Genomic DNA, 22306 nt, shown 5'->3' with positions numbered 1-22306 from the left:
GATGGGACCGTGACTGAATTGGTTTCTTCTTTTCAGGAAAAGAAAGGTGTGCACACTTTGCTATGTTCAAATGCATTTTCCATATAGTACACTAGTCTTGAATAAGTGATAAGTCGCTCTGAAGTTGTATCATTGTGATGGGCAATTTTTTTGTACACAACACAGTCATCAGCAAACAACCATATAGAAGATGAAATTCCGGCAGAAATATCATTAATATAAATTTAAAATAATAGCGGACCCAGGAGCCCTGTGGGACTCCTGATGTAACATCTGCATATTCGGAGCATTTTTCATTCAGCATTACACATTGCCTTCTTTGGGAAAGGTAACATTCAATCCATTTAAAAACATTTGCATCAGTGTTTAGGGTATTAAGCTTGAACAATAAGAGTGAATGTGATACTGTGTCAAAAGCTTTCCGAAAATCCAGGAACACACCCTGTGTTGTCTTCTGCATGTTAATCTTCAACCCCACTCTTAGGCTTTCTCGGTTAAGGTCCTCAATCATTTGTTGTAATTCGTCCCCATTGTTCCTGAATGGCACAGTGTCATCTGCAAACCGAAGGTTGCTGAGATATTCGCTGTCGATCCTCACTCGTAAGCCTTCCCAGTCTAAGAGCTTGGATAGTTCTAAGCATGCAGTGAATAGCATTGGAGAGATATTGTTTCCTTGCCAGGACCTCTTTCTTTTCTTGTGGAGAACCAAGGTAGCTCTGGAATCTTTGTAGATATTTGCCAGTATATTCATGTATGCCTTCTGTACTCCTTGATATGGTATTACTATAGGTGGTAAAACCCACTGTTTTAAAGTCATAAAACAATTCTTTGCTCAAAAGGTTGAAGAGTTGCAGCTTTAATTTACAAAGCTTGATGCTTAAGATATGCAGTTGCGTTTATTTGGTAACATTTGGTTTCACTGGCATGAAGTTGGCCCCGTTCTGTGTTGTGGTTCTGCATGCATTGCTGTTCCATTAATTTTATCTAATGATAAAATAAGCCTTTTGCACAGAGGTGGAAATTCATAGTGCATGTTTCGAGTATACTAGTGCAGTACTTGCCTGCTTTGTCAAGAATAAATTGCAAGAACAAGGTAAGTAGCAACATTCCTCACTGTAATCAAGAAACGTTTTTGTAATCAAGAAAAGTGTTTCATGCCAAAAATGGGAATGCAGCGCCACTGTTTCATTTCAGCAAAATTGACTCTTTTCAGTCTGGCACACATACTTGGATGATTTATTCTGGGACAACCAAGTAATGCACCCATATGTGGGTATATTAAAATGCTGCATCGCAAAATTTGAGAAATTTACTTTATACAAAGGAGCAGTTTAGTCGGGAGAGTAACTTGCACCTCGTATGTTTATTTGTGTATTTAGTATGCGAACTTTCCTACCTTCAGAATGTATTGTCTATATTTTGCTGTTTTTTATAATTGTGTGTGTCCTTGGCTTACATCATTTCGTGAAAGTCTCAACAAGCAATCTTTCTAGTGTGCTGGGTTGACAGGCTTTATGGGTTGCTTTCTGGGAAGTGTTCACAAAACAGCCACATTGCCTCTACTTTATAAATTACCTATGTCTGAGAAATTAATTTGTGTGGTAGGCAGTGGAAAATCATTTAGAGAACCAGTTGGTTTACAGCTCCTGGCTGTCTTATGTAGCACCGTTGGCTGACAGCCAAACGTTTTGTTTTCACCAAATGCAACTATGCTATTTCAGTCATAGTGTCCAACTGTGTGTGCTTTTCTATCCAGAAAGTCGCGCTTGGCGCAAGTGACGGGGCTCACCGTGGACCAGGCGCGCAAAAAAAGTAGGAAGCTTGCCCATAATGCGGCGCAAACTCTTCTCTCATCTGCAAGTAAGTAGTCATTTGATGCATTTGCTACCATAATCATAGCCTCCTGTATTGTTGTTTCTTACTGGCTTTCAAAATGTGCTTTTTGCCACTCGAAGTGTGCTTTTCACATCATTTTCCATTCTAAATTTGTGGACTAAAGTGCTCTTTGGTCATGGCGTATGCATGACTTGGTGCAGAAACAAATTTCTACACCTTTCTCCTGAATCAGCAGGCATTGTTTGGTTGGAATTGAACATCGTTTTATATTCTGCAAACATTTTTAGAGATGAGAGCTTATAAAAAATGCTTCCCTGTTTTTACTGCATTTACAGTGTATTTTTTCAGTGTGGTGCCACCTGGTCATGATACATAAGTGTAGTGTTATGCAAGCCAAAATGCATACTCTATGCTATTCTCATCAGTAAGCAATCACACTGAACACATTTCAGCCACATTTATGGTGCGGGCATCACATACTGTACAAATGAAAATTCAGTACACTTAGGTTAATTCAATCTCGATTGAAAGTCCCCATGTGATCGCATGGAGATGCTATAGGCCTAGCTTGCTGGCCGTCGGATCCGGGGCCGACAGCCCTTGCGATCCATCCAATGAAGATCTATTTCCAATCCAATAAAGCACCTATATTCATCAGCACAATCAATGTCTGAAGTTGTATGTTGCTCTTAAGTGAGAATATGATTAGTTTTCTCGATGCCGTTGATAGCGATGAGAAAACACGCCTGTCAGGCGAGCCGCTTCGCATAGACGATTGCTGCAGCATCTGTGCTGACCACTTCAGAGTCAAAATCATGCCAACGGTTTATTATTTCCGTAATGCTTTGTAACATGCACACTTTCGAGGTCATTTTATTCTATAAGGTTATTTCATGTTGGGAACAAATTGTAGCCGATTTTTGTGCCACCGTCAGCGGCGAAAGAGGCCAGCATCTCAACCAGGGAGGAGAAAAAAACACCGAGACGATTGCAGCGGCGAGAAACTTGCTCGCCAGGTCTGTCACGTGGCCATGACATACACACTAGCGGCTCTGTCATTGGCTGCGGCCGTCCGACTGATGCGGCAGCTGTGCGACCAGATCCAGCAAGTTGGTCGCATGTGCAGCTTGCAATCAGACGCTCATGCGGTGGAACCTGTTTGTGAATCTGTTAAGTGCGGCTACTGATGTGAATGGTCGTATGAAGGATCGCACACAAAATCACGTGTCTCGCCCTCTGTTGCAGCAAAGTTGACTATAAAAAAAAATTGTGCGGCGAAGTTGACTTTATGAAACTGGCCATCACTGTGCATGTATATTAGACCCTTGCCCCTTTTTCATGCTAAAAATTTGGGTGCACATTAGATTTGAATTTCCTTTTTAGGAGATTTTATGTTACTTCTACATTAGTTTTCTACTTTGGACACACACAAAGCCACACAGAAAGCCACACACACATTTTATTTGGGAGTATGTTAGAATCGGGCAAATGCTGCCAAATGTAATGAAATTTTGTCCGTCTCATCATGGTCGAATTAGCGGAAGTCGAATTAACTGATCGGGTTGTGATGGTGGACAAGGAGAAACACTATCAGAAAGGTAAATGGCATTGCAACTGCTTACTGGACGAAGTTGTGCCCAGCAAGTGAAGCAACACTTTATGACACTGATAGTCGTGAGCGCAGTTAATGAATTCTAATGTTTGAGTTCGTTCATTATGTACGTCATTGTATATTCCAGAGCATTTGGTGTTGCGCTGGTTCTAAAATACAGTTGAATCACATTTTACACAAAAATACATTTGTTACATCTGATATTCATTATAAGCATGCATCTGTTACACACTGATATTAGCAAGAAACATTTTATTTTGTACTAGTACTATTACTATGCTGTGTTCGTGTCAGTGGCGCACCGACGGGGGGGGATTTGGGGGTTGTAACCCCCCCCTGACGCCGACCTACACCCCCCTTTTGTTTAGCCCTTTTCTTTCCTTGCGCATTTGAGTACTGCAACTAAGATGTAAGACGCGCAATCGTCTGCACACTCGCAAAAAGCGCATTTTTTTTATAATGTCCCGAGAAGAAATTGAAAGTAGTGCTGTTTAGATGGTATTGGCAAAGTGTCAACCCCCCCCTGGCAGAGATCCTGGGTGCGCTACTGGTTCGTGTTATATCAAGGTTTGGTTACAGCATATCTACAGACTCGTGGCAATTGGCCTGTCCTGGCCATTGGAGATCTGTAACAAAAATGTTTCAGTACAGCAAGTGAGTGCCTCTTGCACTGGAGCAGTAACATAATAATAGCAATACTTCCGTGAAAGCAACCACTGGTCAAAAGTAAAATGAGAATGACCCAGTTGGCAGTTCATTCAGTCCGGGGTTGTCACATTTGTTGGCTGCTGTTTCTACTGATGAGCAGTGGAGTCAACGATACCTGTTCGCAGACTCGCTGCGGTAGCTTAAGGGCCCTAAAACACTTTTCTAACTAATCGAATGACCTCACTATTAAAGTATGTCGTCCCACGAATCGCATGCTGCAAACATTTTTCCAATCCTTCAACTAAAAGTGGAGTTAAAGCACCAATCACTGGCTTTCTCTTTTTTTCGGCGCCACTAGCACGTTGGAAGCTGTACAGCAGAGAAGCCAAGTGGCCAAAGGCCCAGCCAAAAGTTCCAGCGTCAAAGGGGTTCGTTGCGGCACGCCATGGCGGCCACGGTAGACTGTGCTACGCAGCACGCTGCTGCCATCTCGGAGGCCATGTGCAGCTGAACTTATTGTTCTGTCTTTTTTGAGATCGCAGACATCTAGTTTGTATTTTTTATTTATTTAACTCGAGAACTAAGAATGTTCTCGTGATTATAAAATCAGCCAATAGCTTTGGTCGGCCAACTGCCTTTGATGACGAAGTTGCAGATGCGAGAGCAAGTGACTGTTCGCTGCTTTTTGACGTGAGAGTGCTAATTCTTGCGGAATACAGTGCAATAATATTTGGCTCATATGTTTACAGGAGCCTTGTTAACAGATAGCAATGTTTTTTACTATGTTCAAAAAAGTTTTTAAGGACCCCTTTAAGGTCTATGCTGTCGTGTTGCTATGCTCAAGGTTGCGGATGCGATCCTGGTCACAGTGGCTGCGTTTCAGTGGGGGCGAAATGCAAAAATGGCTGCGTACTTAGATTTTGGTGCACGTTAAAGAACCCCAGGTGGTCAAAATTAGTCCAGAGTTCTCAATTACGGGGGGGTGCTTCATAATCAAAGCGTTGCATGTAACACCCCCCCTCTTTGCAGAGATGAGGCGGCATCATGGTGACAAAAAGCGACCATATCGTCGACACTTGGATGGCGAGGTGACTACAAACGAGTCTTGTTATGATGGCTCCTTCAGGCGAGCGGATGGCTCTTTCAGTTTTTGTGAGTATTGTGTTGCGCTTTGCATGGTTAAATGTTCAGGAGATTGCACAGACAGCACTAAAAGTGAGTGCCAAGTCATGCCATGAACACATTGTAGCTCACATCAGTTTAGACAAATGGGATGAAGCATCATTCTTTTCCTTTTTTTTTTATTTGGAAAGCCAAAATAATTTTTGTCTCTACTATGAAGCTTCTGTGGTCTCAAAGCTTGAATTCCACTAATGCTTGAATAACGAAAGCTTCGCAGAAATTACTTAACTTGTTATAATTTTCTTCTCTATCCATTTGATTGTCAGGTGTGCTGCTCATGTTAATGTAATATTTCGTAGTTCTTTTACTTTGATTCTGGTTCAGTATGCTGAATAATTTTGTAACTGTATTTCATAAAAATGTGCTCAATTGGAACTTGATGTTTATAAGCTCATTTACATTTACTACTGCATGCATTGCTATAAACACCACTGATTGAGCAGTAACTGAAAAATTCATTTGCACTTTGCACTAACCGTTGTTCAAGATAAGCACGATGCATCATTGGGGATAACGCTCGTTCTTCTCTTTGGCTACTTGGCATAGTAGTGAATAATCGTAGGATGGGAAAAGAAAAAGGCAATTGTAACTGTGTCATATCAAGGGACTTTTGCACCAAGAAGTGAATGTGGCGTGGGCAACTTGTTTTGGCTTGTTTTGTATTCTTGAATCACTTATAGTTTGGAACAGCCGTGTGGTTTAGTTTGTGGTGCCTTATAATAGTGATCAATTTCATTTCATATGAGCAGCTCACTCTCTAGTAAACTTCTTTGGTGGCTTGTAGTTGTTTCCTGGACTTTTATTGGCACTTATTTTGATTGTTCTCATGCTCCCTTTTCATTGTCTTTGTGGCCTGACTCTTTGATCAGTACCGGTTGTTGGCAAATAGAAGCGGGTAGCCGTAGCCCCTATGCTGGCATCTGTTCTTGCTTATTCTAGACAAGGGAGCATTGTAGTCTAGTTGGCCATTTCTCAATTTGTGTGTGGAGACAAAGTGTATTTTTAATTTGAACAAGCCAGATTGTTGGATAAAATATTTGATCATGCTTCTTCTCAGACAAGCCTTGCCACGTTTTGAGGGTGTCTTGAAAGTTGACCTGAATTTGTGAGGTGGAGCACCCACACTACCTTTTTAAATTCCAGCGTCAAAGCAGCGAGAACGACAGCGAACCTTCTCCACTGCTTCAAGTGGCAGTTCCAAGGCTGCCTCTCCTGTGCCTTCACCTGCACCATCACAGGGCGATTCATCCAATTCCCAGCTACTGCCTGGTAATGTCTCAGTTTTGTCTGCACCCTATTTTGATACTTTCCTTCTTCAACCTATGATTTGCCTTAGCTGCTTGCTGACCTTCTTTACTACTGGTAGCACTTTATTTTCCTGCCATCATATTCGAACCCTTCAACTTCTGCAACTTGAGGCCATGGCATAATACAGTCGCCGACTGATAATTTGGACTCGATCAGAACAGTATAAAGTTCCGAATAATCAGAAGTTCGAAATGCCAGATTCACCTAAAAAAATAAGATATTATTGCACTAGTGGCCGAAACAAGCTTGTGGGCAAGTTGCTGCGCATATGTCTTGCCTGCCACCTGAAGCGGTATTGCCGAATTATCAATTTTGAGAATATGATCAATTTCGCAAGATTTCACATGACTCTGAACTGAACACTTCAGTACACTGTCGACAGCTTTCCTGTCTATCTAAAAAGGTAGTACACGTCAACGCGTCCAATGTCAAGTCACATAAGATCTTGGGAAAGTGATCATACCATGATCAAAAGGGTGCACAATAAGGTGTCCGAAATTTCAGTCATTTTGATGCGTTAAGTCTGTGGGGCCACTGGCGGCGGTGTTGTGAAGCTGTCCAAATAATCGGTAAGCAACTGTCTGTGACCTTGACTTCTGCCAGCCAATTGTTCCATATTCATTTTTCGTTACTTTGCAACTATCTGGCTCAGTTTCATCTTGCTGTAGCTGTTTTGTAGAGGCTGCCTGTCTCTGTACTTGTTCATTCCATTTTGAAACTGAACCCTTTATTCTGCTTGCGAGTTTAAATGTGTGCACGCCATGCTTCCATTTTCCTGCAAGCTTGTCCTTAAGGAATAGAATTAACAATGTCTTCTCTTTTTCTTGCTATCATAAGCTTTCATTATGGTATAAAGTCCCACAGACAGCGCCTTCATCTACCGCATCCATGCACATGTCCGCTGTGTGAATATTCAAAACTTTCGAATAAGGATTCTAACATTGTTGTATTTGAATAGTCGGCTTTTGAAAATCTGAATACAGTAAAACCTAGTTAATTCGGAAAGTCGGTTAATTTGGACACGTCCTTCGGTCCCAGCAGGCGTATGCATTATTTAATGCAATGAAACTCGTTAATTTAGACGTATTTGACCGCACATTGGTTAATTCAAACAACTCTTCGAGTTCGGCGAGCGAGGAGCACCGCAAATGTGCGACGCCATAATGGCATTAACATCCACCGAAACGAAGCAACGGAGTTCACATCGCCATAGCCATCAGTGGAAATTGTACGAGAATGACAGCAACGCCAGAACATTTCGTGCCTATTTGTGGCTTTAAAGCTTTTATTCTTGCGTTTGCCGGCACACATAGCACCGTGTTGGCCGCGTGCCTTCATGACTGCGTAGTCGCCATACATGATTGTGTCGATAGCGGTTGCAGTTTCGTCCGCAGCGGCTGCGGCAAAAAGTAGTTTGGTTTTGACTCAGTACGCGCGTCGGCCATGCACCTTTAAAACTGCGTAGTCGCCATCCATGATCGCGTTAATAGCGACCGTGGTTTCGTCCGCAGCGGTTGCAGCAAAAAGTAGTTTCGTTTTGACTCTGTGCATGCGTCGGCCACGCGCCTTCAGAACTGGAAGGTCGCTGTGCATTATCGTGTCTACAGCGACCGCGGTTGCGGCAAACAATAGTTTCATTTTTACTCAGTGCGAAGCTGTCGAGGAATGAAGAGCACCGTCGATATCGCGATGGGCGGCGACCCGGCGGCATTGGTGAAAAAATTGGGATGTGCACGCTGTGCACAATGTGCATGCCTCAGGCGAAGACGCGGGCAGCGGCCACGCTGTGAAGGAAGTTGCAAGGCCTTCGCCGCTGCGAGCGCTAATCAGTCACAAGATGAGAATTGCAGCTTCCGCATTGCAGTTGTGCAAAATAGAAACAGAATTTGCTGATTTGTTCAGTAAATGAGAGCATGTTGACGTAGTAAGCATTTGTTTATTGTTTTCTTTAGCTATTTTGTAGCTAGATCGAGCTATTTTTGGGCTCAACTAGCTACCAAAAATTTAGTTCAGCTACGAGTAGCTGTTTTAGCTCCTTTTTTTAAAATCTAGCTCCTTATTTAGCTATTTTAGCCAAGTCTAGCTTTAGTCTAGCGACATTTCGGAATCACTATTCTGGTGTGAAAAAATACTTGCTATACAAATGCCACACATTATGCAGTTGAAGGTTTGGCATATAGCGCCATCTAGTAGCTTTTCGAGAAGATACAAACCAGACCAAGATACACCGCATCTCGAGACAAAGGAGGAAACCTTTTGAAAGAGAGAGATGAAGCAATAATACAAACAACACTGCGAACGGTTCTGCCTTGCTGTGCCACTGGGGAAAGTAGCACATAAACAAAGGAGAAGCGATGCGGCATCTGAAATGTGTCGCGTATCGCGCGGGGTCTCTGATCAGCATCGAATTAATGCTCGCGGTACAATATTGTACATGCATGCATATGCATGTGACAGCGTTCCTATTATTCAAAGAGCACGTGGACACAACACACTCAGACTCTTAACGTTTCTGCACGGCAACCACGAGGCACCCTGCACCCCAGCATATGACTTTCTCTGCGGATCACCCGCGCCAAGCAGATGGAAGAGGGGCCGCCGGAATTCGGGATATGTACGGCACTTCCAACCACAAGCAGCACCATCTGCCTTAATCCGGTTTCCATCGAATGGGATCAATTCAAACCCATAAAAGGCGCCTATCGACCGCGAAAGTGCGGCGTGTCGAGGTCACTTTCACTGACAGGAGCTGGTGTTTCTACTCATTTCACGTGTCATCCAATCTATAGCTGCTCCAACTGCGTCTCTATCACAGCCGGTTGTGTGCAGAAAGAAGGCACGTGACAAAAATTGATTCCAAAGATTGAGTGCATTGGTGGGTAAACAGAAACCGAGGGTAGGTTGGGGCATTTCGCGTTTATTTACTCGCCCTAATGCACTTTGTTGGTTCTTCCCGCTCCGGTGCGCTGTCCTTTGTTGATGTTACTACCATTTTTGATTCCATGTGAAATAAGCAAATTTTTCGCCAGTGTCAAAGAAATCAGCTCTAGCTTATTTAGGAAGCTAGAGCCACACGAATGATGACTGACTGACCCGCTCACGCCATAGAAAATACGAGAATATCTGAGAAATCCAATGATGACAGGCATAGAGAGCGCAGCTTTGCTCGTTCAAATTTCTCCCTCTCATCAATTGCATGCGCCGCCGTCCAGATGACAGAAGAAATTCTACTGTATTTTCTGGAGGCTTCCTTGCCTCCAGACCAATGGGGACGCGTGCCCCGGCGGGAGTGTGGGAGGGCGCTTCTACTGCCGATGTTAGGTGTTTGTGTGCCTGTATGCTTTGGTGCAAACGAACTAACAAACACGCTATGCCTGATAAATAAGAAGCGATGATCGCCGGTTATCAACCTGTGCCTTAGTTTCGTTTTCGAGAAGCGCTATCATGCGACCTCCAGGGTTTCGACGCTACTGATGCTAAGCCAGCGCGGTTTATCGACCATGCTCCATTCATCGGGACAACCACATCGTGATCCTGCACTCATCAGTCCGATGAGTGCAGATACAAACCAGATACAAACCACTTTGCAGCTACCGACTCCAGATATCGTTTTGCAGTGCTTTGTCAAACACTTAGCTTTTTTATGTATGGTTGCTCATTCCTCATTATCATTGCTCTGATTGCGAAAAGTAATTTGAGACTGCGGTGTACATAAGGTTTTAGGATTATTAGAGACTCGGACAACATGGCAGACAAGAGCAAAATGTGCAAACAGCGCTTCAGAGACTACTGGCTTAAAGAGCATAAGTACAAGGAATGGCTCATGGCAATGCGTCAGTGTCTTTTGTGGACGCGCAAGCCTTGGCACTTTGCGAAAACTACACCTGCTCTAAATTATCGGAATCAAAACAAGAGCACATTTATTATTCGTTCATACATGTTCTGCGAAGTTGCCTGCAAGAAAACTTGACTTGAGAGCTGTGTTTAATCTTTGAATATAATAGAGCTGCCAAAAATGTGTTAGATACCCAGAATATGTTAAAGAAGTGCTCGAAAAATTTTCTACTAATTTTGCTCCTTGCTTGATTTTTTAGCTACTTCCAGCTACTTTCACGTTACCATCTGGCTACTTTTGCTCGCCGACACTTGGCAACACTGGTCGACAGCAGCCGCGGTTATGGCAAACAATAGTTTCGTTTTTACTCAGTGCATAGCTGTCAAGGCTGAAGAACATCGTCTACATCGTGATGGTTGGCAACCTGGCGACACTGACGAAAGAAATAATCGGGATGTGCGCGGTATTGGAATGCGTGTCTCAGATGAAGACGCGCGCCGCAGCCGCGCTGTGAAAGAAATCGCGAGGCCTTCGCTGCTGCATGCATTAATCAGTTTCTAGATGAGAATTACAGCTTCCGTACCTTTGTCCAAAATAGAAACAGGATTCTGCTGATTTATTCAATAAATAAAAGCTTGTTGACATAGAAAGCATTTGTTTATTGGTTTCTTCATTCATACCCTCAATAATTCGACATTGTGTTTATTCGGACATTTTTTTTCGGTCCTGTGAAATCCGAACTAACAAGGTTTTACTACAGCAGTGCCATTCTTGAATGCCAACAGCCGCAACTTGTTACACGTGATCAGAGCACACAGAAAGCAGAGTTAAATGAGTCAAGACCGATGGAGGAAAGGTGGCGGGGTGGGCACTGGACTCCGCGCCATTATAGTTTTCTCACAAGAGCTCTGCCATCCCTCTATTTTCATTTTTTTCATGCAGCCTGGTTATAACAGTTATCGGTTATAACAATTAAATTTTCGTGGCACTTGAATATTGTTATGAGTGGGTTCGACAGTTTAGTAAACACTTCTCCTATCGCAAAGCATGCTTGGTACTAAAATGTGTAGCACCAAATTGAAGAAAAAATTTTCTTTTCAACAGTACCATTTCCATCCAAACAATGTATTTATTAGAAAAATTTTCAAACCAAAAATCTAAACAAGGGCTTTGTAGAAAAAAAGAAAAAAGTTATATAAAAACATCATTGTTGCTTTGCACAGAAAAGTTTCTTTAAATTTTTCGGAATACACATTTTCAATGCAAAGGGCCTGTGCAATATTCTAGCATTTGTCATCTTTCTACATAAAATTTTTTTTTACATATACAGTACTTTCCAGTGTATAACATGCGTTTTTTTTTTCTTAATTTTTCGGCGGTGCATCTTGTAGAACTACACCATGTTTGTAAACAGCGGTAGGCACCGTCAATATATTATAGGCCCTATAGCGACGGCGCGTAGGCTCCGCCCACATTTGCCGCCACCGCTTGCACGCATGGATGGCGCATTTTTTTTAATTGGGTGGGAGTGGGGGATATAAAACCACGATTTCAATACGAAGCACACAGTATGGGAGCGCCGGATTAAGTTTGACTACGTGAGGTTCTTTAATGTGCACCCAGTGCATGTTCTTGCATTTCGCCCCCATCGGGATATGGCCGAATGAGACGCTAGGCCTAGCTCGCTGTGACACCACAGTGACAGCCAACAGCGCTTGCGACCTGGCCTGCTGCTCATCATAGTGCGCTTATTTTTGACAACACTATTAACGTGGGCTTAAATGAATTGGTTTTGTCGGTGTCGTTGGTGCGAATCGCAAACGAAACGTACTAGTACTTGCAAGCCAGCCGAGCAACCTCGCTCAGACGGCCGCTGCTTGGTTTCCGTCTGCGAGACAAAATGCCATCGTATCGTTGCTCCCGATTGTGCCAGTGGTTTAGTACTGGGCGCTGCTTTATGAAACACGCGCAAATTCGAGATATTTTTTATTTTAAGCACTATTTCATGTTAGGAACAAGCTGTAGCCGATTTCTTCGTCACTGTTAGCGGTGATAGAAGCGATCGCCTCGGTGATGGGACCGGCGAGGTACCGGCACTACGGCGATGCCGCCTGTGTAGGCCCACGCAATGTGCGCTAGCTGTTGTACGCGGCCGTCCGATCGCTCCAACTCTGTTCTAACACTGTACATTTTATTTCGCGCTCAAAATTTAATTGTCACGTTGAGGCGCGTTTATGACATCCACACTGCAATAAATGCAGCTGTGACCATGCTGCCTGCATATGTGAACATGTGATAGGATATCTACACTGCTGGTGGTTCAATTATTTGAGATGAAAACGAATTCGAATGTGACGTGCTTTGTGGGGCATCTGCTCACTCAACCTACATTCAAGGCTAATCATAATCTAGCTTTCCCACAGTGCGGCAAGAAATTGTAATGACACGCTAATAACGATCCTAAGATCGTATATATAGGTTGGCTAATGCACGCCAATCAAAATAAAAGAGAAGCTTAACTCTTAGGAAATGTTTTGCACATAATGGATGATTTGGTATCAGAATCCAACTTTCGCTTTTTATCGCGGCGGCCCATTGCTTGCGACGGTTTTCATCAACAGGAAGCCTATGAAAACTTTAGCCACTTGCGTATTTCTACGCAACTCAGCTCGTCCACAGACTGCGTTTCTTTCATTGTAAAATCATAGAATAAAGACCTCACAGATGGAACCGCACAGCCACCCGCGAAACCCAGCGGCTGCTGTGGTAGGCGCGACACGGCGGCGGCTCGGCGGCAGAGTGCCTTCCAAGCGAAACTAAATTCCGACGACAGCGCCACCACATTTTCATGATGTAGCGCCATGGTGTAGGTCTATAGAGCGGTGCGACTTATGTACATTTTTTTTTTTCCCCGGGAAAACTGCCGTCAAAATCGGATTCAATATTATGGCCACGTGAAGCGCGCTGGTTGACGTAATTGCTACGTGTTCTGCGCACGCTATCGAGGTGCCGGGTTCTTCTCGTGATCGAGTTCCCGAGCGCCTTGCGAGAAGGACGGAGCAGCAACGCAAGCGACGGCAGGCAGATTGCGAGTTGGCCGACCCCGAATTCGTCGCACCTGCAGATCGCTGTCAGGATACGGCGCGCGCCGCTGCGCAAACTACGCAATTGCTACCAGAGTACACACTGCCCCCCTCCCTCCCGCGCTGCCTTCCCGCTTTCCTCCCTTGTGCGCGCTTCAGCTCACCATCGGACGCTTTCACTCGCACATACAGCGTTTGGCGTGCAGGGACGATGTTATCGCCCTTGGACTTTATACGGAACATCGCAGCAACCACGACAGCAGACATGCACCTGGAGTGGAAATATATGGCACCCATAAGCTTGCGCGTGACCCGCGTTCACGGAAAGAAACGTCACAATTTTTTGTTAATTGCTTACCGAACGAAGAGGTGCGTCATACACCGGTGCGACTTATATACGGTTTTTTCCGGAAAAGCTGCCGGTTTGAGGGGGGTGCGTCTTATACAAAGGGGCGACTTATAGACCGGAAAATACGGAAAGTGTTAACTCTAGTTATTAGCCCTAGCACGATGCCAGCCATCTTTTCACGTGAAACTCTACTCGCTACTCGCTGTGTGGCTGCTTGCAAATGATCCCGACCGAAGGTTTTTAACACCCTGCAGGGAAGACCTGCGACCTTAGAACTGTGACCTTTAGAACACGCGGAATATGTTTGTCGGTGCACAGCAGCTTTGAAACGGTTCTGCGAAGTTATTATCATGCACGTTTGAAAAATACACGTTTTATGATATCAAATGTACTAGAAGAAATATACATGTTTATTTTAGCGCATATTATATGTTATCAAACACCATTATCATGCTTCGAGCCCAGATTCCTCTGAAATATTAATTAAAATCTACGTATTTTCTTAACCCTTTGAGTGTCAAATGCTTTCCCTGGTGATCACTTTTCTTTTTATTGCAGATTTTAAACATGAGTATATATTTAAGGAAGTATGCTAGTACATATTTTTAGGTAGCAATAAAGCAACAAAATTTTTTTACAGTGAAAGCTCTACTACGCCATCTCTCACAATATCATTCATCGCGTCGCAGTGACCTTGAGCGACCATAGCGCGAGCTACTGGAGTGCAAGTGTGTCAGGTGTGATGTCACAGCACGTAGTCCGCTGCGGTACCACGTGATTAGGCGAGGGTGGAATGGCTGCTTCACCGGCGCTTAGTTGCTCAATGTCGCCATGGATGGTGTGCCGACTGGGCTGTCTGTGCGTGCGCTTCAGCGCAAGCGACAGGCTTAGTTCGATCATGCAGTAGATATAGCTAGATGGCATGCTGCAAAAAGGCAAAGTTGGCTGCTGAAACACCGGAGCAAAGGGAGGCCAGAATAGCACGTTATAGAGAAGCTTACCAAGTGTGGAAGCGTGCAATAATGAAACACTGTGTGCGTAGTCTTTGCAAAACTGAGCCAAACGGACCTTTTGCTTGTGATAACTATGTTTAGAAAAGTTAAACCTCAGGCAATTTTTTTTAATGTGTGCAGTAGTATTATGCATTGTTAATTCTTCAATAAATGGATAAATTGTAATAATTATTCTTCTACAAATATTTTAAAGCTCGCACAACCTATTTTAACCTCGAAGTATCCTTGATACAACCGGAGCCCATATTCTGATCACGTTCCATTCTTGTCAGTGGTTGTGCTGTGTTGCTGATCCCACCAACAACCATGACATCCGAGCTATGTCCAAGCCAATTACATAGGGCAAAAAGAATGAAAATTGAGGCCATTCATCAGAAAATATGGCGTCAGCAAGGCGCAGCCTTTTTGAAACTGACATATTCTATATAAGCACCCACAAGAAAAGTGAGGAAGGTGTTCTCAATAACTGTTTGCCGCGTTGGTAAACAGGCATAATCAGTGCACACCCTTTGAGGATTGACCTTATTGTAATCTAAGCAGGTGCAGATGGTTTTTTAGCACTTGTGGGCTTGCATCAAGTGAGTGACTCATAATTGATGGGCTCTCCTTCCTTGTTTTTTTCTAGGTGGAGGTGCAGCACAAAGCCGATCTATTCTTCAGGAGGTCTTGCGGAAACGCAGAGGCGAAAATGCCTTTGACATCAACAACATTGTGATTCCCTACAGCATTGCCTCAGCCACGCGAGTTGAAAGGCTGCCCTACAAGGAGATCCTCACACCAAAGTCAGTCCCCCAAGTACTCTGATGATGTTTGATGATATTTGACCCTGCACTCACTAAGGGTGAAGTATTGCATGATTAAGTTTAAATCCACCTCGCTGTTACTTGCTTTGCCTCAGCCACATTATGCCCTTTGTGTTTCATGTAAGAATTGTCTCTTTTGCATTGTATTTGTCAGTGCTAGTGTTGATAGTAGAGCCTCGTTAATACAATCCCGTCGATTTTCCGATACCAGCGTTTGCGATTGAGTGACCCAATACCGTTACTCTTCTTTTTTACCTGTTAATATGTTACCAGAAAACACAATAATTTGGCACCAACGTTCAATACATTGCCCAACTGCGATCGTATAATATGTTTTCTGGACACTAGATCCGATGTGAACAAGAAAAAGCACGAGATGCGCGTGATGGAGAGCAGTGACCACTCGACACAGCCTCCTTGCAGTACTCGCCCACTCGTGTCACAAGCATCCTCGCTTCTCTGACAACTCTGTGTATCACAGGGCGTGTGGCATAGGGCCATTGCAAGTGTACTGCACGCTCTTACAGGGGTCGTGAAAGGAAGAAATTGGCATCCACCCAAATTTTAGCACAAAGCTACAAAGGAAACCCATACAGGTTTCTCGGAAAGAAAGCCTCGCAGTTGAAAAAAAATTCGTCCTGGTCCGGGACTCGAACCCTGGACCAACGCCTTTCCGCGGCGGTTGCTTTACCATCTGGTGCTAACCAGGAGGCTAGCCGATCGCAGAGCAAGGGTGAATTAAACGACGGCTCAAGGCACTGGGACACTGAAATGGCAAATCAGTTCTGCGGAAGTCCGCAACGTGACGGAAAGTGCATGAAAGAGAGAAATTGGCATCCAACCGAATTGTAGCATGCTTTGAGTTGTCGATTAATTCGCCCTCGCTCTGCGAACGGCTAGCCTCCTGGTTAGCTCAGATGGTAGAGTGACCACTCCGGAAAGGCATTGGTCCCGAGTTTGAGTCCCGGACCAGGACAAATTTTTCTTCAACTACGAGGCTTTCTTTCTGAGAAACCTGTATGGGTTTCCTTTGTAGTAGCTTCGTGATAGAATTCGGGTTGATGCCAATTTTTCCCTTTCATGCACTTTGCGCCACCTTGTGGGCTTCCACAGAACTGATTTGCTCTTCAGGGGTCCTGAACCACTCCTTGAGCTTGGTGAAAAAGAAAACGCAGTCCACGGATAGCATACGCTGCTGTGAATGTCTCAGCCAAATTTTGCAGTCGTGTGCTGCGTGTGGAGCTCACAAGCCCGATTACAGCACGCCCCCAAATCAAATGTGTATCCATTTTCTAACTGCAGTAATTGAAGTGGTACTCCAAACTGCTCCAAAAGAGAGGTGCTGCTGCATGCTGCTCCAAACTGTCATGTTTGTGAATAAGTGCTCCAAACCTGCTCCGAAATGGCACTGGGAAATTCTATCTCATACTGATTACCAAGTGCTGCTGTGGCAACTGTGATATGTGACTGATTACTTTTACATTGTGATGCTCAGCCTTATCGGCTTTGATCTCATTTCAGTGTGCACAAGAACTGGCATTTTACAAAAATTGCTCATTTAGCTATATTTTTGAACTTGACACGCGGATTATTTTGGCGATATGTGAAAGTTACTGAGGTTACTTCGACCTCATACCGATTATCAACTGCTGCATTGGCAACGGTTATGTGTGATTGCGGTTACTTTTATAATGTAGTGCTCAGGTTTCCCAGCTCGATTTCATATGTGTCACAAGTACTGGTATTTCAAATATATAGCTCATTTTACTGCGCATTTGATAACCAACCATCTTCTTTATTATTTTTTTCTTGCAGTTTGCATCGATTATTGTATGTGCAATATGTTTCATAATAAATGGTAATATTTATGAGACGCTTCGGTGATGTTTTTAACACCAGGAGTCGTATGGCATATTTCCGTCTGCTCCGAAAACACCAATAGCTGCTTCAAAATAGCCTTTTTTCTTCTCCAAAATCTGCTCCAAAAAGTAAAATGTTGCTACCATCACTGTAAGTGTCCCAAGTAGAAAACTAACGTAAAAATGACATTAAAGCTCGTAAACAAAGTAGAAATCTAATATAGACTGACCCAAAAGCAAGGCAGCCAGTTTCCTAAAGTCAGCTTTGCCACAATACAGCTGTGTTATTTGGTAAAGCAAAAGAACGGTGTGAAGGTGGTTTTGGGTCTGTATCCGATTACGATGTGCAGGCAATTTACGGCTCATTATTAAAAAGGGGGGCGTAAGTTAGAATCTGGTAAATAGCACAATTGCACATTGGAAGCTACTGTTGTTGCTTGACAATCTTTCTAGGGCAGACCGAAATTGAGCATTTTCAATGGGAGATGACATGTGTTAACGCGTTCACTGTACTCAACGCTCCGATGCGAAATGCTGCCACTAAAGGTGTCACTATTGGGGTCATCATAGAGGTCAATCAAGTGCGTGCTGACTGGTCAAGTTCGAATTATCTGGCGCAGGCCTATTTTGGGATCGAAATAACAAAACTTTGGGCCCATAGAAAAGCATAGGTGCTGGACCGGCAGTTCGGATCAACTTAACCGAACAATCAGCCGGTGTTGAATTAAAGGAAGGTTACTGTATTTTTAATCGGCTTTCACAATAGACAATGAGTTTGTAAGCAGGCTTTCCCACAGCCAGCTTTTCCTAACCAAGATGGCAGTGTTCCTGCTAGTAGCACTGTTAACTCAGTGAAATGTTTTGAAACCATAGATTGTGCAGGGAATGGACGGTGGGAAGAATGATGTCACTGACTTGCATGTTGATACTTCTACAGTTAAACCTGTTTATAACGAACCTCCATATAACGAATTCCTGGATATAACGAAGTTTTTCGATTCCCCGCCGTTACTCCATAGAAGCACATGTATTTGAGACCTCTACGTAACGAAGTGGCAGCGGGAGACCCCCTCGATATAACGAATTTTCCCCTCCGACCACCTAGAGATTTCGCCCCAAATTTTGTCATTTTTGCGCGAGCAGCAACCGGAAGCACCTTCTCCGCCGCGATGGAATGCAAAGCGAGCGCACATGTGCGTGCGTGTGTACGTGCGTGTGCGAGGCGGCCCTGCATCCCTCGACCCGGCGATCTTGCCCTTTCCCCCTCCCTTCATTCAAATCTGATCCTGCCGCTTGCTGCAGCTGGCCTAGCCCGCCAAGCCGGCACTCTCACCTTTTCCAGCTGATGTTGCTGACGCGCTGGTACACGCTGTGGCACATCAGACTCGATGAGCGCGTACACGCGCTCTCAAACGCTGGCGGCGCGTGGAAGCGCCGCTGGAGAAGCGAGCGAAGTGACCTTCGTGCTGTTGTCTATCGCTTCAACGCAAACTGAGCGCCGAGAACACACAGCACGCAGAAAGCTACAAGCCACCGACGCACCTACACTGCTAGACTCTGCCCCAACGCAGATCGCTTTCAAGATACGGCCTGCACGACCGCGCGCCGCCCCTCTATCCCTCCCCCCTCGCTCCCTCGCCAGTGCCTCGAGCGCAACGGAAGAAGGCGCACTTCCTCCCTGCTTTTCTTGCGCGCGCGAGATTTAGACGTGGTCGTCGGCTCCCCTCGCACATTTTCACTCGCACATACAGCATACGGCGCGCGGCGACTGCGTTATAAACCTTGGACTTTAGGGTACGGACACGCTAGCTGCAAATACATGCAGCAAAAATGCGCGGCAAAAGCGGCAGGAATCGGGTGCCTTGCGGCGTGCCGCGCGAAATGGGTTCTGCGGCAAATGCCGCGTGCCGTGATATGAAGAACCAATCAAGAGCGACGAGGGTGACGTCACGGAGCCATCACAACCGGAACGCCGCCGGTTCGCGCCGGGTTTTTAATCGACGACCGTCATCTCTCGCATGAAACAACGAGCGCTCGTGGTGTTGCTCGCCCGTTCGGAGAGCGCGGGAGATCTTATCGCGCTGCCGCGCGGCGAGACGCGCGTGCCACGGTGGGCTCGCGGCAAGGCGCTGATGTGCGGCAACTTGCCGCTCGCTGCATGATGCGCGCTTTTTTTTTGCCACTAGTGTGGCCGTACCCTTATATACGGAATATCTATGAGCCAAAACCAATTTTCGGGCCACACGCGTCATGGACACCATCTTTATATAGCAAATACGGATCTCAAGGGCCATACTTTTGCTGGCGGAAACCGAAAATACGTCATAGTTGTCGCCCCCGGCACTTTGGGCGGCCGATGCCATCGTCAAGCCACCAAGCCAAGCGGCATGAAAAGTCAAAATGGCCGCTTGGGCCGGCGCGGTGTGGCAGTTCGCAACGTATGATGCGGGAATGGTCCCACAGTTGCGACGCAATAGCGGGGTTACCAATGCATTGAGTTCTAAGGGAGGTGTGTCGGAACCGGTCGAAAACGACGTAACAGCCGCGAAAACGCAGCCCCCGGGAACGTAACAGCGAGGTTCTACTGTAACACTATACGACACTACGACGCCATCGTGACGCTCGCTCTTCGTTTCCGATTCCTCGCGCTTGTGCGAAACGACACGCCTCCACGCATCCGGTATCTGGTGGGACATTCCGAGGATGAGTGCTTCGACGAAAACGGAAAACGGGTGCGCGTTACAATTGAGGGCGCGTTAGAATCGAGTAAATACGGTAAACGTTTATTTTTTCGAATTTTCGTGCCGAACCTGCATATAAAGAAATCCTCTTTATAACGAAGTTTTTCGGGAATTTGTCAATTTCGTTATATCCAGGTTTAACTTACAATTCTAGCCCCAAGTCCGCCATCTTTATTGCTTTCAAAGGTGTGTGGAGAAGTGCACTTGTAAATTTTGGATATCGTCTATTAAGGCCTGGAAGTGGCACGATGTTGCCATCCTATGCAATTACTTGTTCTTCAACCACTTTGTGATCACAATGGCAATGATGCTGGCTCTGACGGTAGGCTCTGTCTACCACTGCGAACAAAGTTTCGATTTCGTGTTTGATTGTAAAGGGGAGGCAATTTTCGGACACTTTTCCTTGTGAAAAAATGTGCGCATTAGAATCGGGAAATACGGTGACCTTTCACCATGAGCTGCAATTATTGCTTCAAAATCTGCCAAAGTCGGGTCGGAAATCTGCGTTATCATCAAGAGTTAAGGTGTCCTCGACGCATTCACTGGCCCCTAGCACTACGAAAAAAGAGACTACAGCCATTGGGGTCACAATTAGAGCCAGGTGCATGCGTGGGAGGAGGCTTTGAGATGCTGACGCATGTGTCAAGCTGGTGGGGGGTTGCTCAAGCGACCCGGACCCAAGACTCGCTGTGTTGTGTACTGTTTTGAGACAGCCACGGGAAACCCGAAAGAAGTGGAGCTGGTGGATCACGTCAGAATACAATGCTACCAGAGCAAAACGTAATGCTGCAGGGAACGTCGATGCGTTTCGGTTATTGCCTATTAAATGTGTGCAGTACACTTCAGCACTATGCTATACGTTGGAACAGGTGAAGGTGCTTATCACAATGGGGTTTGCGGTGATGTTGTGACGTGTGAGTACCGCAGCGAGATTTGTTGGTACCAGAAGAGGAAACTGTGTGCATGCCATCATTTTCATGTGACACCAGTGGGCAAGTTCTACAGAGAAGCTGCCGTGCCAGGCATCTACTGCTCTTGATCGCAGGTGCCTCATGCCTTTTTTGTTCACATGGGATCTAGTGGCCTAAAAACGTACCCTATGGTCACAGTTTGCCGATGTTCTGAACATTGATGCCAGTAGATAGCATTCTTCAGGAACGATTAACAGGTAAAAAGGAAGCATAACTGTATTGCGTCATTGTTCATGTTCTTGATTGCGAACGTTGGCACAGGGAAATCATATGAAACGGGAGCGTATCAACGAGGTTCTACTGTATTGACACCAGCCAGGACTTGCAGTTGGAATAAAAAGAATTGGTACTATATATATATATATATATAAATTCCCATAGCACTCCACGTATACGCATACCACTTACAGTACAGCCGCGTGAGACGAAATACCGGTTATAATGCGGCTTCTGTGGGAAAATCTCGCCGACAAGGGCGGTAGCGAGCACGCTTCTCAACGAGGTGCGCCCACCGATGGGAGAGAAGATCAACGAGGGCGATAAAATTGTTGCCGCGCTCTGTATGTGCGAGTGAAAGCGCGCGGGGGACATGCGCCTTCACGGAGAGTGAACGCACAGCGGAGAGCAAACGCGACTTCCATCGCGCAAAAGGCCAGGGGGGGAGGGAGGGGGGGTGACGCTGTGCTGCGGCACCAAATGCACATTTTGCAACAATGCGTATCTTGCAACAAGGGGAACTGGCGACGCAAAGTCACACAATCTCCCACGTGAAAGGAGCAAAGCGGGAAGGTAGCACGGGAGGGATGGCAGCTTTTACTCTGCCAACAAATTTATTCGCCATGTGCCAGCTGTCGGTGTTGTCGCGCGCACCGTATCTTGAAGGCGATCTCCACACTGCTCTGAGTAAAGTGCATTGTGCTTACGCCGCTCAGTTTCCGTTGAAGCGATAGACCGCACGAACCTTCGCTCGCTGCGGCGGCCGCGTTTTGATAGATGTTGTCTGCGGTCATCGAGTCGATTCATGTTTGCTTGTGCATGTTGACACCGTGCTTGCTAATTCAGTTAT

General features: G+C 45.3%; 1 protein-coding gene across 1 annotated transcript in view; it reads left to right on the top strand.

Moving 5' to 3' along the window:
• Positions 1 to 22306, top strand: part of LOC119434804 (KAT8 regulatory NSL complex subunit 1) — a 37908-nt gene that overhangs the window by 4746 nt on the left and 10856 nt on the right. Inside the window, exons 2-5 of the mRNA XM_037701861.2 lie at positions 1757 to 1860; positions 5126 to 5248; positions 6422 to 6547; positions 15492 to 15648. Coding sequence (XP_037557789.1) covers positions 1757 to 1860; positions 5126 to 5248; positions 6422 to 6547; positions 15492 to 15648 — 510 coding nt within the window. The remainder of the gene's footprint in view (positions 1 to 1756; positions 1861 to 5125; positions 5249 to 6421; positions 6548 to 15491; positions 15649 to 22306) is intronic.

Source organism: Dermacentor silvarum, unplaced genomic scaffold (genome assembly GCF_013339745.2).
Source record: "Dermacentor silvarum isolate Dsil-2018 unplaced genomic scaffold, BIME_Dsil_1.4 Seq249, whole genome shotgun sequence".
Lineage (NCBI taxonomy): Eukaryota > Metazoa > Arthropoda > Arachnida > Ixodida > Ixodidae > Dermacentor > Dermacentor silvarum.
This window is presented reverse-complemented; position numbering and strand designations above follow the sequence as displayed.